We start from the raw sequence: 15,762 nt of genomic DNA, 5'->3' as shown, positions 1-15,762 counted from the left end.
TAAAGACGCGGCCACTGGCTCCATCTGCTGGTGTTTTCTGATATTAAAGGGATAATTCACCCCAAAATTAAAATTCTGTCATCATTTACTCACCCTCGTGTTGTTTCAAATAAATGAGTTTTTTTCTTCTGACGAACAAAAAAGATGTTCCAAACCTGTAGGAGTTTTTTTTTTTTGATGATGAACAAAAAAGATGATATTTTGAAGAATGTTGGTATCCAGACAGAACTGTCTGGATACCAACATTCTTCAAAATATCATCTTTTTTGTTCATCATAAAAAAAATAAAATAAAAAAAAAACTCCTACAGGTTTGGAACAACATGAGGGTGAGTGATGGATTTTTTACTATCTCATGAGGCCATGGGAGAGGATTTATTTATTTTTTAAATTTGTATTAATGCCAAGGTATCAAAGATATAAGTAGCCTACAAAAATGTACAAATTACATACAATGAAATAAAGCAGGCAAAACAGCACATATTCATATAGCTTGTACGTATACTCATTAAAAAAAAAGAAAAAAACAGAACAGAATGCTTTAATAAAATAAATTAAAAAGTTGAAACAAGTTTATTGTCTTAAGAGCATTAAGATTCTTAGATGACGAAATGCGTTGGATGTATTGTTGAATCTCTCTTCTAAAAACAATGAATAAGGGATTCTGCTGAGTGAATTTACAACGGTGAATGTGAAATTTTGCAAGGAACAATAAGATTAATAATAAAATACTCATTCAATTTAGCTTTTTGTATATTAAAGCAGCCAAACAGTACATCCTTAAAAAGCAAAGAGAAATCCGGAAGCACATTGCGTTTAATTAAATTTGAAAATTCACCCCAAAATAACTGTGTGTGAGGACAATCCCAGAAGATATGAAGAGCAGTTTCATCAGGGGCACTACAAAAAGAACAACTTGGGTTTATATCTGATTTAAACCTTTTCAAAAAAGCTTTAGCAGGGTAAAATTTGTGTAATAATTTAAATGAAATTTCTTTAACCTTGTTAGTCATATATTTCAAAGGTAGAGTCCATACTTTTTTTCCCACTCAATATGATCAAACAAATTCTTCCAATATGAAGCCACATATAGAATTGTTACAAGTTCCTTTTGAAAGAGAGATCTAATTCTATTATTACGTGATGAAGGATGTGACAAAAAGCACAATTTTCCTACTGTGTGTTCAAACGGGTCTAAAGAAGTGTTAGATGATCTAACAGAGTCCTTTAGAAGCATAACAGCTCCTTTAGGGATTGCGTCCATTACAATGGAAAATTCCTTGGGAGTTACTGGGAAATTAAATTTACATAAAAATTCTTCATAATTTAAAATAAAACCTTCTGAATTCAGTAACTGGGAAACGGTCAACACATTTTTCTCAAACCATTTAATAAAAAACAAAGACTTCTTCTTATATACAATATTTTGATTGTTCCAAATGAAGTATCGGTGAGGGGAAAAGTTGTGTTTAAAGATTAATGACCATGCAAGTAATGCTTGCTTATAGGACTTTGATAAATTGTAAGGGACTCCAGCAATATTATAATTGCAGACCAATAGGAAAGGGAGACCACCTAATTTGGAAAATAAGTAATTAGGGATAAAGTTCCAAATTGAATTTGGATTACATAAAAACTCTCTAAGCCAGTTCATTTTGAAAGTGTTGTTCAGAGATGAGAAATCAAGAAAATTTAAACCGCCATTATCATACGTATTCATTATCACCGACTTCTTAACATAATGTATTTTGTTCTTCCATATAAAATTGAAGAGGATTTTGGGATGAGAACGGGCTGATTATTAAAGGGTTAGTTCACCCAAAAATGAAAATTCTGTCAGTATTTACTCACCCTCATGTTGTTCCAACCCCGTAAGACCTTCGTTCATCTCCGGAACAAGAATTAAGATATTTTTGATGAAATCTGAGAGCTGGATCACTCCTCCATACTAGTCCATAGGCTTCTTCAGGGATTGAACTTGCCGGCCTCGAAAAGTTATTAAAGACATCGTTAAAATAGTCCAAGTGACTACAGTGGCTCAATCTTAAGTTTATCAAGCGACGAGAATACTTTTTGTGCGCAAAAACAAACAAAAATATCGACTTTATTTCAACTATTCATTTCCTTCTCTTTGGGCCTCTAGTCAGTTAACGTATGTGTGATTCCGTAGAGCTACGTCACACGTAGGCTCACTATTGGCCTACGCTGGTCATGTGCGTGATGCGTGTGACGTACAACAACAGAAGCTTACACTATTACACTAGTGAACTGACTCGAGGCCCACAGAGAAGGAAATGAATAGTTGAAATAAAGTCGTTATTTTTGTTTTTTTTGCGCACAAAAAGTATTCTGGTCGCTTGATAAACTTAAGATTGAGCCACTGTAGTCACTTGGACTATTTTAACAATGTCTTTAATAACTTTTCGAGGCCGGCAAGTTCAATCCCTGAAGAAGCCTATGGAGGAGTGATCCAGCTCTCAGATTTCATCAAAAATATCTTAATTCGTGTTCCGAAGATGAACGAAAGTCTCACGGGGTTGGAACAACATGAGGGTGAGTAATTACTGACAGAATTTTCATTTTTGGGTGAACTAACTCTTTAACAAGTCTTTTAGTCATGAAACCAGATTGTGTCTCATCTATTACAGAATCAAATACAGATTTTAATCTTTTAGTAAATATAAGAGCTAAGATTTTATAATAATTGTTGAGCAGAGATACAGGACGCCAATTATTTAAAAGTAAGTCTCTCTTGGGTTTTGGAATTAAAGTAATTAATCCTTGAGTGAGAGTTGGGGGGAGAGTCTCATTCTGTATACTTGCTTCAAAAACCTTAAAAAGGGGATAATTCTTCAGAAAATTGTTTGTAGAAATCTGCGCTTAGCCTGTCAGTTCCAGGTGATTTATTGTTTTTAAGTTCTATAATTGAGTTATTCACTTCTAATAAAGTAATTTCACTATCACAGATGTTTCTTTTTATTTTTTTTATTTTTTTATTTAACAATCAGACATACATACAAACAAACCAACATAGTGCAGTAGTGAGCAATCTTGTAAATCCATACTTCCAGCAGTGACAAGAGTGATTTAAGTGTTTAAGTGTGTATGTGTGCGGGTGTGAGTGTGGTTATGTGTATGTGTGTGTATGCGTAAACAAAGTAACCGTTTATTATGTATTACCATTGTCTTTACCATCACCATCCCACTTCCCACTACCACCATATTGCCAATATTGTGTTGGTAGATTTTTTACTTCCATCCTTCCTCCTATGTAATAATTGCCATTGTCAATCCTGCATAAAATACGATATAATAAGATAATATAATATAAGATAATATAAGATAACCTTCCCCCTCATCTCATCAGTCCATATCTTTTCCTATTTTTTTTATTTTTTTTTGTGTGTTATGTGCAATGTCTAAGGTGCATTAAAATAGGGAGTACAGTGCGAGAGTGTCTCAAATTGGGACAGAGATGCTGTCCCGTTGAAACCACTTCTCGCCTGTCTAGCCTGCCTTGGTGTTTGTGAGGTTTTTCCATATATCCTTAATCCTTCTTTTTTTTATTTTTTTTATTTTTTTTTATTTTTTTATTCTATGTTGTGGTGCATTAAAAACCCATGAAGAGATAAGGGGGAAGTTATTGCACTAGTGATGACAATGATATCTAATTCTAAAACAGCATTGACAATGGCAATATTGATGATGATAATAATAATAATAATATTAATAATAATAATAAATTACAATGATGATGGCAGTGGTGATCACAACGGTGAGAGCAAAAGACAGCAACAACAGTAATTACAACAATGAAACAAAAAAAAAAAACAAAAAAAAAAAAAAAAAAGTTAAAATAGTAATCATAACAGTAACAGTAAAGATAGCAATAACAATGATGACAGAAACAAGTTTAAACAACTAATATGAATATTCGTGGGTTGAGTAAGAAGGTGAGAGAAGTCAGAGTTGAAAACAGAGAAAGGATTCAAAGCTGTAAGAGGTCAGAAAGTGTTGGACGGCAGGGATCAGTTTCAGATGTGTTATTATGAAGGGGAGATGCGAGTTCCATTGCCATGAAGTCTGTTATAAGATTTTTCCAGATGTTAATGTGTAATTTATTTCTGGTTTTCCAGTTCATGAGGATAGTTTTCTTGGCGATGGCTAGAGCTGTGAGGAGTATTTTAGAGTTTATGGTTTTATCAGTTATTATTGTGAGGTCCCCCAGCAAGCAAAGGGAAGGCGACATTGGGATGTGGCAGCCAACTATAGTTGATAGTGCCTGTGTGACCTCTTCCCAAAAGTGTTTGATTGGAGTGCAGTGCCAGGTTGCATGAATGTATGTATCTGTAGAATTTTGATTGCAATGTGTGCAAACTTCTGATGTGAATCCCATTTTAGCTAATCTATTGCCCGTGTAATGCGTTCTGTGAAGTATTTTGTATTGTATTAACTGAAGATTCGAATTTTTCGAATTATCACAGATGTTTCTGTCATTTCTTGAGATAATCTTGCAGTTTTTAACAGACTCATGAAAAGTACCGGTTGCCTCTTCAGAATAATTTCGATGGTAAAGATTAGATTACTGTAAAAATTAGCGCAGTAGCTTGCAATTTCTTGAGGGTTATTAGTCACGGTCCCATCAATATTTAGAGTTTCAATTAATGAGGTTCTTAAACGACTCTTTTCTAATCTGAAAAAATATGCTGTGTTGCATTCTCCTTCCTCTATCCATTTTTGTCTAGATCTTATACAAGCGCCCTGCGCTCTATAAGTGTACAGCTCATCTAATTTGCATTGCAGTGCAGCATACTTATCAGATTCAGAAAGCTGTTCTTGGGGTTTGGAAGAAAGTATTACAATTTTAGACACCACCTTTTAAATTTATCTAAGTTACTACCAAATTTCTGAAATATTTACTGATTTCAAACTTCAACAGCTCCCACTGGCAACAATATGAATCTAACGCTAAACCTCTCTAATGTAATATTTTTTTTAGCATCTTTAAACTGGAGAAGAGAATTGTTCAATTTCCAATAAGAAGGAGTTGCGCTGAAATCAAGGGATGCTGAAAGACTAACCTTAAGAGAGACTGTGGTCTGTAAGAGGCGTAGCATGAATGTTGGTTGAGTTACAACTGCTTGCTAGACTTTGGGAAATAAGCCAATAATCTATACAAGACGGTTTAGAGTGGTCCTTGCTGCTCCAGGTATAGAGTCTCTGCAGTGGATTTGTTTCTCTCCATATATCAACAACACTAAATCGCATCATAAATGTATTCATAATTGGACACACAGAAGCCGCTCTTGAAGGAAATCACTATTTATTACCATATTAAAATCCCCATCCAAAATAAAACCGGCATTTGAGTATTTATTTATCCAGTACTGTATATGATCACTAATCACATCCATTAAGGTGTTTGTTTCCTTTATATCCATACATATTTATAATAACTATGGTGGTCTGGCCAAGTAAAGTCACTAACAAAAGAAAATGAGCCTTAGGGTCACTGACGAGGTGAAGTATTTCACCAGCAAACTTATTTTTCAAAATAGCGACACCTGCTGATCGCTCTGTACCGTGAGACATCCATATATCACTGCCCCACTGGGACCTCCAAAATTTAGCATCATCCTGCGTGGAATGGGTTTCTTGAAAAAAACTAAAATCTGATCCGTGGTGTTTAAAGCTGCTGTAGGGAGTTTTGAGAAAACGTTGACTTGGCCTGAAAATTTGAACAAGCACAACTTACAGGTCCCACCCCCTTGCTCTCTGCTGCGCTACAGCCCTCCTTCCACAGCTCGTCCTCCACAGCGGAGCCTGTCGTGAACACGCAGGCTAGTAAACAGGGCCACCGATAACAGCGGATAAAAAGTTATATGGCACATTCACTAATAGGGACTAAACGTCAACAATATGCTTTACATTGACTATGGCCTGCCCATTCTTTGACTACAAACTTGGTCCTCAAATCATTATGTATTTTGCAATACATGTAACTTTATAACGTTGCACTATTTTTTATAAGTTATAAATAGCTAGTAAGATAACGTTAATATAACAGTAACTAACATTACAGTATGTAAGTAATTATTCTAGCGATATATAATGCTAGATAAGGTGTGCTAGTACATTATTTCAGCAACATGACAAGCCAGTGAACTCGCGCTGTGCAAGAGAGGGGTGTGATCAGCGTGTACACGAGAGTGATTGACACTGCTAATACATTCCTCCTGGCTCTGATTGATTGTTTCTGACCGGGAGTGTGTATTTCTGCAAATGGCAATAGGACCACTGGGAGGAGCCAGAAGAGCTTGATTTTTTCACAGATTATCTGTCTCATATTCTACTGTCAGGACATAATGACAGTTTTTAACAAATATGTAAAAAAATATTTTTTACAAAAGTTACCTACAGCAGCTTTAACGAACAAAAAAAGGGCTTTGCGTTTCACATTGTTTCTTAATCCCCTGGCATTCAGAGAAATGAACGATATCGACATTAATAAATGAACAACAGAGAACAGTTATTAACAAGAATCGAAACAAAGGCAAAAAGTCCAAATTGACCAATGAGAAGAAAATGGAAAAGAACAGAGCTTATGTGACCATTTAAAACGACCAAATTTAAAGGTCCAGTTGTAATTGGACGAAAACTCAAATGCCAAAATGACAGTTGTCACCTTTTTCGAAAAACAGTTATCATATACGTAACTCTCTTGATGAAATTCACAAAGTAATCTCCACACCTTCAATAAACGCGCACGCTCTGATGTAGCCTAATAGGCAGTTTTTCCAGCATCCCTCGCCTCTTTTACTCTCGGCCACAAGGTCTTTCCGTCTTTCCCGGTCTGCTGAAGTCAGATCCTCAGCGAAGTGCAAGCTGTTATCTTTAAGAAACTGGGACTTCTTGGTAGCTCTCCATAAGGCATCGCGTGAGGTAAACTGCACGATGATGATGAGAGGTCTCGTTGACGGTTCTCCTCCCCAGCCGATGCACAGTGTCAAAGCCGTCAGGGTAGGCTACTTGCTCCCAGATAGCACATGTACATCACGGAGAAGTGTTTACATCTGGAAGACGTATTTTTTAGAGTGTTTGCTCATCTGCAATACGTCTATAGGACGTTTCCTGTCAGATGTCAAATAGACGTTTAGAAAATGTCTTTAAAATTTAATGATTTAGAATGTATGTTAAACTGACATCTTAAAGATGTCTATCAGATGTAAGTAAACAGCAGATGCTTTCCAGATCTTTAACAGACATCTTGCAGACGTCTGGGCTCTTGGCCTCGGGGTAAGTCTCGCCGCAGATGCGAATTACCTCGGATCTGACATCTTCCTTGTAATTTTCAGACACCCCAAACAATCTCAAGTTCCACCTGCGAGAGTATCTCTAGATCAGAAATGCGTGTTTCACATGTGTCCGCGAGACGTTCTGCTTTAAGCCTGGTATCTACATCTTTCACATTCTTCTTTAAATCTTGTACTTCGGCACAAACAAAATCTACAGTTTTCTTCAGCCCTTCTATCTTGAGGGCATTGGCGCTAATCATTCCTTCAAGCGCGTCAGACCGAGTATTGATCAAAGAGGAGAGTGTGGAATGACGGCAGAGCCAGCCTGCTCATCTGGATTTGAGGGTTTACCTTTTTTATTGACAGGTGGCTTGCTTGGAGTTACAGGGAGCGGAGTCGCATAAAGATCTGTCTCTTTACCAGCAGGAGAAACATAATCGTGGACATCCATGCTAACGTCGACAGTATCAGCATCCAATCGTTCTTTGCGTTTTTCAAACTTTGGCATGTTTGCAGCTCTCGTAATTTGATGCATTGACAACTGATGTAGCAAAAGTAATAAGATACAGCTGGCCTTTCTAAAACAGTAAAGTTTGGCCAGGAGCTCTGGAAACTTCATCTTACTAAGGTGCCATCTTGAACCCCCTCCATCCGGGAAAGGATTTATGAATGGTAGTGAACCATGCAACTGACACTGGTCACATGATAATGACAACATGACGATTGTAGTACGTCTAGATTAGTCAGTATTCTGTAAAAAAGATATGGCTTCTGTTTCAGGTCTTTTGTATGTGCCTTGTTAAATGAGCATTTTCCTCAGAACACCTTTAAAAGGAGTGAACAAAGACAAACATAACTGATGTCCATTGCACATCCATATTGATTTCTAAAAGTTTTTTGTCTTCCTCACTAATATGGGGTTAGAACTGTTGCATTATTCCAAATAAATAGATTGAGATTCACAAATATTAATTAAATTCACAAATGAATATATTAACATCAGCGTGCTACGATCGGTCAGTGGATTGTGGCTGTTATCTGATTGGCTTAAGTAGACGGTGGGTGGAGTCAGCTTATCTGTGGATTTGTCTGCATGTCTTTGCTAGAAATGTTTCAAAATCCACAAATGCCTGCTGTCAACACTTGTCAACAAGTGGATCTCTGAGCTGATGTGAGTGAGTGGAGGCGGAGCTAACTTGCATATTCATAGAACCACATTAAAGCTTTTTAAGGCATGAAGAATTTTTCTTCAAGAAAATAAAACCTTTAAATATGTAATTTTTGTGATCAAAGATGAGTTAAGGGATAAAATTGACTACAGGGGGGATTTTAAATAGACAAAATAAAATAGAAATAATTAGCTAGGTTAGGGGATCACTATCAGTTTGTGCCATAGTGTTAATGGCAGCACAAACCCTTTTACTGTCTGTCTCCGACCAAGGGGGTAATCCACCAGCCGGAAACTGAAGTCTCCCCGGGCGCCGCCATTGGTTAACAAGCCTTCACCTGCTGTTAGCATTCCATTGACTCCCATTCATTTTGGCGTCACTTTGACAGCAAATAACTTTACATCTGAGGCATTTAAAGACTGAATTTGTCCATTTTTTATTGCTAAAGAAACACGACAATGTATAAAAGGCTCCATTACCTTGTATCTTACGTTATGGCCCCGTGCAGTTTTTGTAAAAATAGGCTAACGATTGCATCATAACATGCGACTGTCGCGCAGTAGAGAAATTACCGTATAGACAGGAGCAGAAGCTCCTGTCAATCAGGGGGACGTGGAGGCATAAAGTCAAGGGAGAAGCCCATAGAGTCATAAAGTTGCTCCTGCTGCTGCTCAGCTCCTACTCACGCTCTCCGGCTCTGCAAGATTCGGAAGGGAATGATTCAGATTCCTCTTGGCGCAGCTATTAGAAGATGTACAACTGTAAGTCAGGTTGCTCACGTCACATCTACGCCGTCAAGCTCAGTTTGACTCAGCCATCAGGAACTGAGTGCTTCGAATTGACTTTTACTTTTCTCTGTTGAAGTCTATGGGGTCGCTGTGTCCATTTCTTTTACTGTCTATGTCTCCGACAAGCGGATGCAATGAGACCCGTTTCCGCTTTGTTCATGTGACGTTCTGCATAAAGCCTAGAGGATTCATTTTCCCATTTAAGAAGTACAAAATGGGGAATAAAAGTATAGATTTGGAATGCATACTTTTAAGTCATAAAAAAAAAAACCTTTTCTTTGACATAGGTCAATAAAAACCCCAGCTCATTACAAAGCTGAAACAGCACTTTTAAATGGAAAACAGTTTAATCAAGTAAAAAAAAAAAAGAAAGAGATTAGGAAAACTAAAGTGATTTTTACAGCACTTTTTCGCAGAAATGTTTTTTAGCTATATAAATTCAACATGCAAAGACTTATTTTCTAAAATAATCTTGAACATCCTTAGTCATTGACATGCCTTTTAAACTTGACGTTGAAAAATTGTAAAAATGATTAAAACACATTAATTAGCATTTACAATTTATTCATATTTGTAAACCACAAAGCAGAAGACAAGACTCAAAATAAACTTTATAGAGATTTTCCTCCCATAATTAATGGAGTTTACATTTATGAGAAAATAAATAATCCAACAAAATAAAGTCTCATGAGAGCTCAGCATCAGTCAACCATCCAAACTCATCTTGGCTGACATTTCAAATATTTTAGTAATATTAGTGATAAAGGCACAAATAGCATGAAGTGAAGATCTTGAAGTCACATATAGAAAAATGTGAGTGATTCAAGGCACCAAACGAAGGCACTAAGACGAGAGTGTACTCGTTACCACCGATTGTTCTGAGCCGACCTGAACAATGTACATTGGTACGACACACTGTACGGTCATGTTGTTGAGATCAATGTCATCATCCGCTCCTGTTGCCATGGTGACCAGTGGGGCAGCCAAGCTCACGCCCTCAGATAGAAAGGGATTCAACTCCAGGGCCTGAGGAGGAGATCGAGGCGAACCACCGCATGCAGAGAGATTTCATAGGGAAAAAGGAAGAAATAAAGGTTTCTTGAGCAGCAAATCAGCATATTAGAATGATTTCTAAAGGATCATGAGACTGAAGACCGGATTAATGATGCTTAAAATAAAGCCTTTAGGCTACATCATAGGAATACAAATTTATTCTCAAATATATTCAACTAGAAAACTGTAATATCATTTTATTTTACAATATTACCAGTGTTACACTGCTTTAAAAGCAACATAGCTACTGTCAAGCTACTGAAAAATGTAGTTTAGTAGCGTTGCTACTTGTAGTTAGCTACTCCTCAATACTGAATATTACAGATTTACTGTATTTTTGATCCAACAATACAAAGCCTTGGTGTCCGAGAGTTAAATGTAGTTTAGTAGCGTTGCTACTTGTAGTTAGCTACTCCTCAATACTGAATATTACAGATTTACTGTATTTTTGATCCAACATACACAGCCTTGGTGTCCAAGAGAGAGAGGGGAACAAAAAAATCCAAACTTTTGATTTGTTAGTGTGACATCTGATTGAAAGCATTTACTTAAAACACATTTTACACACTTCTAGAACTGGAAAAATTCATCAATGAACTCACATCCTCCATGCTCCAGAGATCAGAACACTCACTCTCCATGCTTGAGTAGTTGATTCCAGTGTCCAGAAAAACATTTGCATTCCCATTTCCCTGCCACACACACACACACAGCATCAAGTACTTTGCACTCGTACTGCATATGAATGCTCTTGTAATATCTTGTAGGACAAAAGGGAATGGCGTGCATGGGGTTTGACTCACAGTGGCAGAGGTGTGATTGAGGACCGCTGAGAGGAGCCGGATGTACTCTGTTGCAGCCTTCAGCATGTCCACTTTACTGGGCTTTCGATCTTGCGGCATCACTGGCACAATACGGCGAAGGTACGAGAACATGCTGTTCAGGCTCCTCACCTGTGTGGTGCAGCAGATGACACCATTAACAGGCAAAATTTCACAACATCTTTGACTGAACCAAAGAAATAACACGAAAATGGAGCTGAGGAACAAACTGGTCTCACGATGATTTTGGGAAACGCAGCCCTGATGAATACAATAGGGTGGATCAAGACCAGTATTTTGGTTTTTAAAGGAAGTTACCCAATAGTGAAAATTCCATAATTTACTCACCCTCCCCTCCCAAACCCATACTGACTCACTCACATTTCTACTACATGCTTCTTTTACAAAATATAAATGACTTGAAAACACAGAAATGCTTTACTGTAGCCCAGCATCATGAACGACCATCACGGAGTAATTAAAGTGAACGTGTCACAATGCATTAGATCAACTCGGAGAAAGTCAGCAAGTCTCTCTAATTAGGCTATACATTTTTGAAAATGTCCATAATTAAAAATTGTATATTTGGAATCCTGAGAGCTTCCATTCAGAGAGAGCAGGCTTAAAGGAAACAATTATGCATTACAGCTTAAAAAGTCCATGGTAATTTTATCCCTTAATCATCTTTGATCACCAAAATTACATATTTAAAAACATTTTCCTTGAAAAAAAATTCTTCATGCCTTGAAATAGCTTGAATGTTATGCAACTACACCATTGCCTCATTTAGTATATGCGGTTCTATGAATATACAAATTAACCACACCTCCACCCACTCACACCAGCTCAGAGATCCAGTCGTTGACAATCACACGTTGACGTGATTGGTTACAAGGTAGTTTGTGACGTCAGAAACACCAGCGATTTCAAACCGTGTTTTTGAGACTGTCACTGCAGTTTTAAGGAGAAAATACTCAGCAATTTGTACATGGTTTGTCTTAAAGCATATTTAAAACACCACATTGACAAACAATATTAAAAGCTTGATTTTCACCACCGGGGAACTTTAAGACCTGCCATTTGAACATTTATTTCTGTCAAAGCTGTAGTTATTAAAATAGAAATGCATTTACTGAAATGTCAACGAAGCAGGAGAACAGCGTTCCAGCTGAAGCAGGAAGGCCTTTATTACACCATCACTGGCCCTGAGATTTTGAATAGCAAATCTCTCAGGTGAAAGTCAATTAAAGATCTAAGGGACTGTTCGTTATTTATTTAAGGGGCCACAGGAGGAGATTTTAGATCTGTAGTCAAAAAAGACTTGACATGACCCTCCCCGATAATTTATTAATTACTTTTGTACTGGTTTTGGCAAAGATGTTCAGATAGCCATTCCACGATAAACGACTAAACTCCTGCTTTCTTATCTTGCGGCTGTAACGATAGACCAAACAATTTGGTATCACGATTTTTGATTTTAAAAAAATCAATCAATCAATCATCTTTTCGGTGCTGATGCCGTGGTGACGCGTTCATGTAAAATGTAAGGGTGGCGCTGCCAGTATCTTAAAGCTGCCACAAATAACCGGCAAAAGTAATGATTATGAATAATTTCAAGGGGACATTTTAATTGTTTATTAATAAACAAGTCTTTGTCAGTGTGGCTGCAAATATAAAGGTGATGATGCTGACTCGCGATCTTCGCAGTAGTGAACTCGCCAGAGAGAAATGCACATTTACGGATTACAGAAGCAGAGTCTGTAGTCTGTTTTCTTTCGTTTTGAATTATTCTGTTAAAAAGTAGACATGTCAAGCTTTCTATATATTTATCTGTAAAAGTTTTAAAGTCACTTTCAGAGCGGTCATGTCCGTAACGGAGAACTGTCATGTCAGTAAAAAATGTTCCCTCATAAATGCGAACATGAAAAAAATAAAAAGAATATTTTGTGTTATTAACAGTCAGTCTCAAACCAGGACAATTCGATGATTGTTGTGGTTATGTCTCATTTCGACATATGTGTGCTGCATGCAACAATCAAGATGTGCATTTGTAAATCCAGCTATATTTGTTTCTTATTAATTAAATCCAGGTAATTGGTTGATGAAAAATTGATTCAAATTAAGATACAATTTATACAAAACGAAATTCACTTTTAAAGAAAGGCTTTCTACAAAACACTTAATGAAGTGGTCAAAATTATGTCTGGCCATGTCTCCCGATATATTGCGTATAGCCTATACTTTTCATAATCAACATAGATGAAAAAAAAACATAATAAATATGAAACTAAATGCGCTTATTATGGCTACAACACATAGGCTACAGACTCTATTTGTACAAATTGCTGCACATTCATTTCATTCAGAATTTTGCACACAAGTTGAAAGGCATTTGTTTGTGCATAGTAAAACATATCTGCAACATTTATCAAGTTCACTGATAATTGTGGGTGCATTTATTAATCAATATGATACTAAAATCATAATAAAGTAGTAGGGTTCCAAATTCGCGCGCTGCCATTTTCGTCTTCCTTCTGTGGATTTCTTCAGCTCCTGATTGGTCAAATTCAGATAGATCGACAAAACGGCTCATTCAACTGCACAGCGCACACACCTCACGAATTCAAGCCTACAGCTCCCGAACTTTTTAGACATGTTTAAAAATGATCGTGAGGATTTAGCCAGTGAGCAAACATTACAAGGTCGAGAGGTTCGGCTCGGCTCGGCTCGGCTCTTCCTAGCACACGACACGAGCCGCAACATGCGAGCACAAGCGATTTCCACGCGATTTCTCCCGAGTGAAAAAAATCATCTGCGAGCTCGTAAAAGAGCAAAAAAAATAAATCGCACCGTGTAAGCCCGCCTTAAGGGAGTATGAATATATAAACATACGTTTCAGTATTAAATGCATTTTCTGAGAATTTATATTTCAAGTTTTGACTGCAAATGTTACGTCCATAAGGCTGGAATTGCCCAATTTTAAAGAATTTATCCTCAACAAGTTTTTTTGGGTGTAGGTCTACGTATGCTATTATGTTAACTTCAAATAATACGAATAATTTAAAAATGTGGTAGCCCTATGTCCAACACATCACACTCCACTGTTATTGTGGCAATTTCAGTAGATTTGCTCACTAACATTGTTGTGGAAACACAATAAGAATGGAAACTAAAATAGTATCGTGCTACAGCGCACATCAGCTGCAGTTCTGGCGCCTCAGTCCCATTACTATAAAACTCGTCGTACATTCACATCACATGTTAATGCAGCGGTAGAGTTACACTCACAGGACACTGCACTTATTCACAATCCCAAAAGTTCATTATTTTCTCGTGCTTTAAAGCTTTGCCGGGTAAACATTTCATTCGCGTTCTGTTCTAATGCACTTTTTTTGAGCGCGTAGCCTATTGAAGCGCGCGCACTGTCAGACAGCGCCAAACTGGATTTTTGTTGGGTCAGACCCATCTGATAGCGATGGGGGGGCCGAGACCGAGAGAGCTGTAGCTACATGGAAAGAAATATGCACCAAACAAGCCACTTTGAAATTTCGCTGTTTTGATGAATACAAAAGTTGGGTGACCCTCCCCTATAGACTAAAAATGTTGGATGACCCTCCCCTCAACAAAGAATAAAAAGACATGACCCCCTCCCCTATTTCCTCCGGTGGCCCTTTCCATAAATACCGAACGGTCCCTAAAAAAAAGGGGGAAAAAAGAAAAAGAAAAAGGAACTGCAATCTTTCTGTAAAGCCATAAAAAAACGGATTTTGTCTCGCTTTTGTTACAGTTTAAATAAAACTGGAAACTTGCTCCTAAGATGATTTTAATGCACCAGGAAAGACTAGTCTTAAAAAGATGACAATCCATCACAAAGGATAAAATAAAACACTACAATATTTACTGTAAAAACCATTCAGCCCCTTTTACACAAAATTTCAAATATTTTAGTTGTGCTCGCCTTGCACCCTAAAGTTTTATCAAAAGTTAGTGTATTACCATGGATAGAGAGTCAGTGAAGAGCATAAGATGAAATGAGAATGAAATGAGAATATTTTTTACCAGTAGCCTTTTTCAGTCAAGCTGTAAATGGAAACATGCAAAAAAGGGCAAAACATTTATTTTTAGCATTACTTTTTGAAACGTTTAAAATTAAGTTTCCATCACAGAATGGCATCAAGTAAAACAGTACCGTGACTTAACGTTACAGAACTAATGAACTAATGTAAACCTGAGGCGCTTCACTCGCCAAAAGAGGGCAGCAATGTACAAATGCTGGAAACAACTTATTAGGCTATGCTTGCTGACTGTCGTGAACTTTGCAAACACTCACCCGCAGTCGCTCCTTTGCGTTTGCAAGCTGTCGTCTCTTAACAGCTTTATCTCGGTCCTCCGTATCGAGGTACTGGCCGTCGTCCAAACGGACAAATTTACCAATATTCACGTGAACGGGAAGTGAAGGTTCAGCGCTCTCGCACAACAAAATATCGCCCATAAGCTCGCGCTCTGGGACTTTCATGAGACCCACTATGGCCCTGAACTTCCTGCCGGTCATTTCACCTGACATTCGTGTATTTTCTTTAAAATACTAAATGAGAAAATTGCTCAGCAGGCCTATAATCTAAAATAACATAAAGCAA

At 37.4% G+C, this 15,762-nt stretch overlaps 1 protein-coding gene across 1 annotated transcript; it reads right to left on the bottom strand.

Moving 5' to 3' along the window:
- Window positions 1-10,087: 10,087 nt before the first annotated feature.
- Window positions 10,088-15,762, bottom strand: figla (folliculogenesis specific bHLH transcription factor). Its single transcript, XM_056254696.1, has 4 exons — window positions 15,456-15,762; window positions 11,108-11,257; window positions 10,907-10,996; window positions 10,088-10,277 (listed from the first exon to the last, which is right to left on the bottom strand). Exons 1-4 carry the CDS (start codon window positions 15,687-15,689, stop codon window positions 10,095-10,097), a joined length of 657 nt encoding a protein of 218 aa, XP_056110671.1. The 5' UTR covers window positions 15,690-15,762; the 3' UTR covers window positions 10,088-10,094.

Source organism: Rhinichthys klamathensis, unplaced genomic scaffold (assembly GCF_029890125.1).
Source record: "Rhinichthys klamathensis goyatoka isolate OS25496 unplaced genomic scaffold, OSU_Roscu_1.1 h1tg000114l_1, whole genome shotgun sequence".
Taxonomy (NCBI): Eukaryota; Metazoa; Chordata; class Actinopteri; order Cypriniformes; family Leuciscidae; genus Rhinichthys; species Rhinichthys klamathensis.
This window is presented reverse-complemented; position numbering and strand designations above follow the sequence as displayed.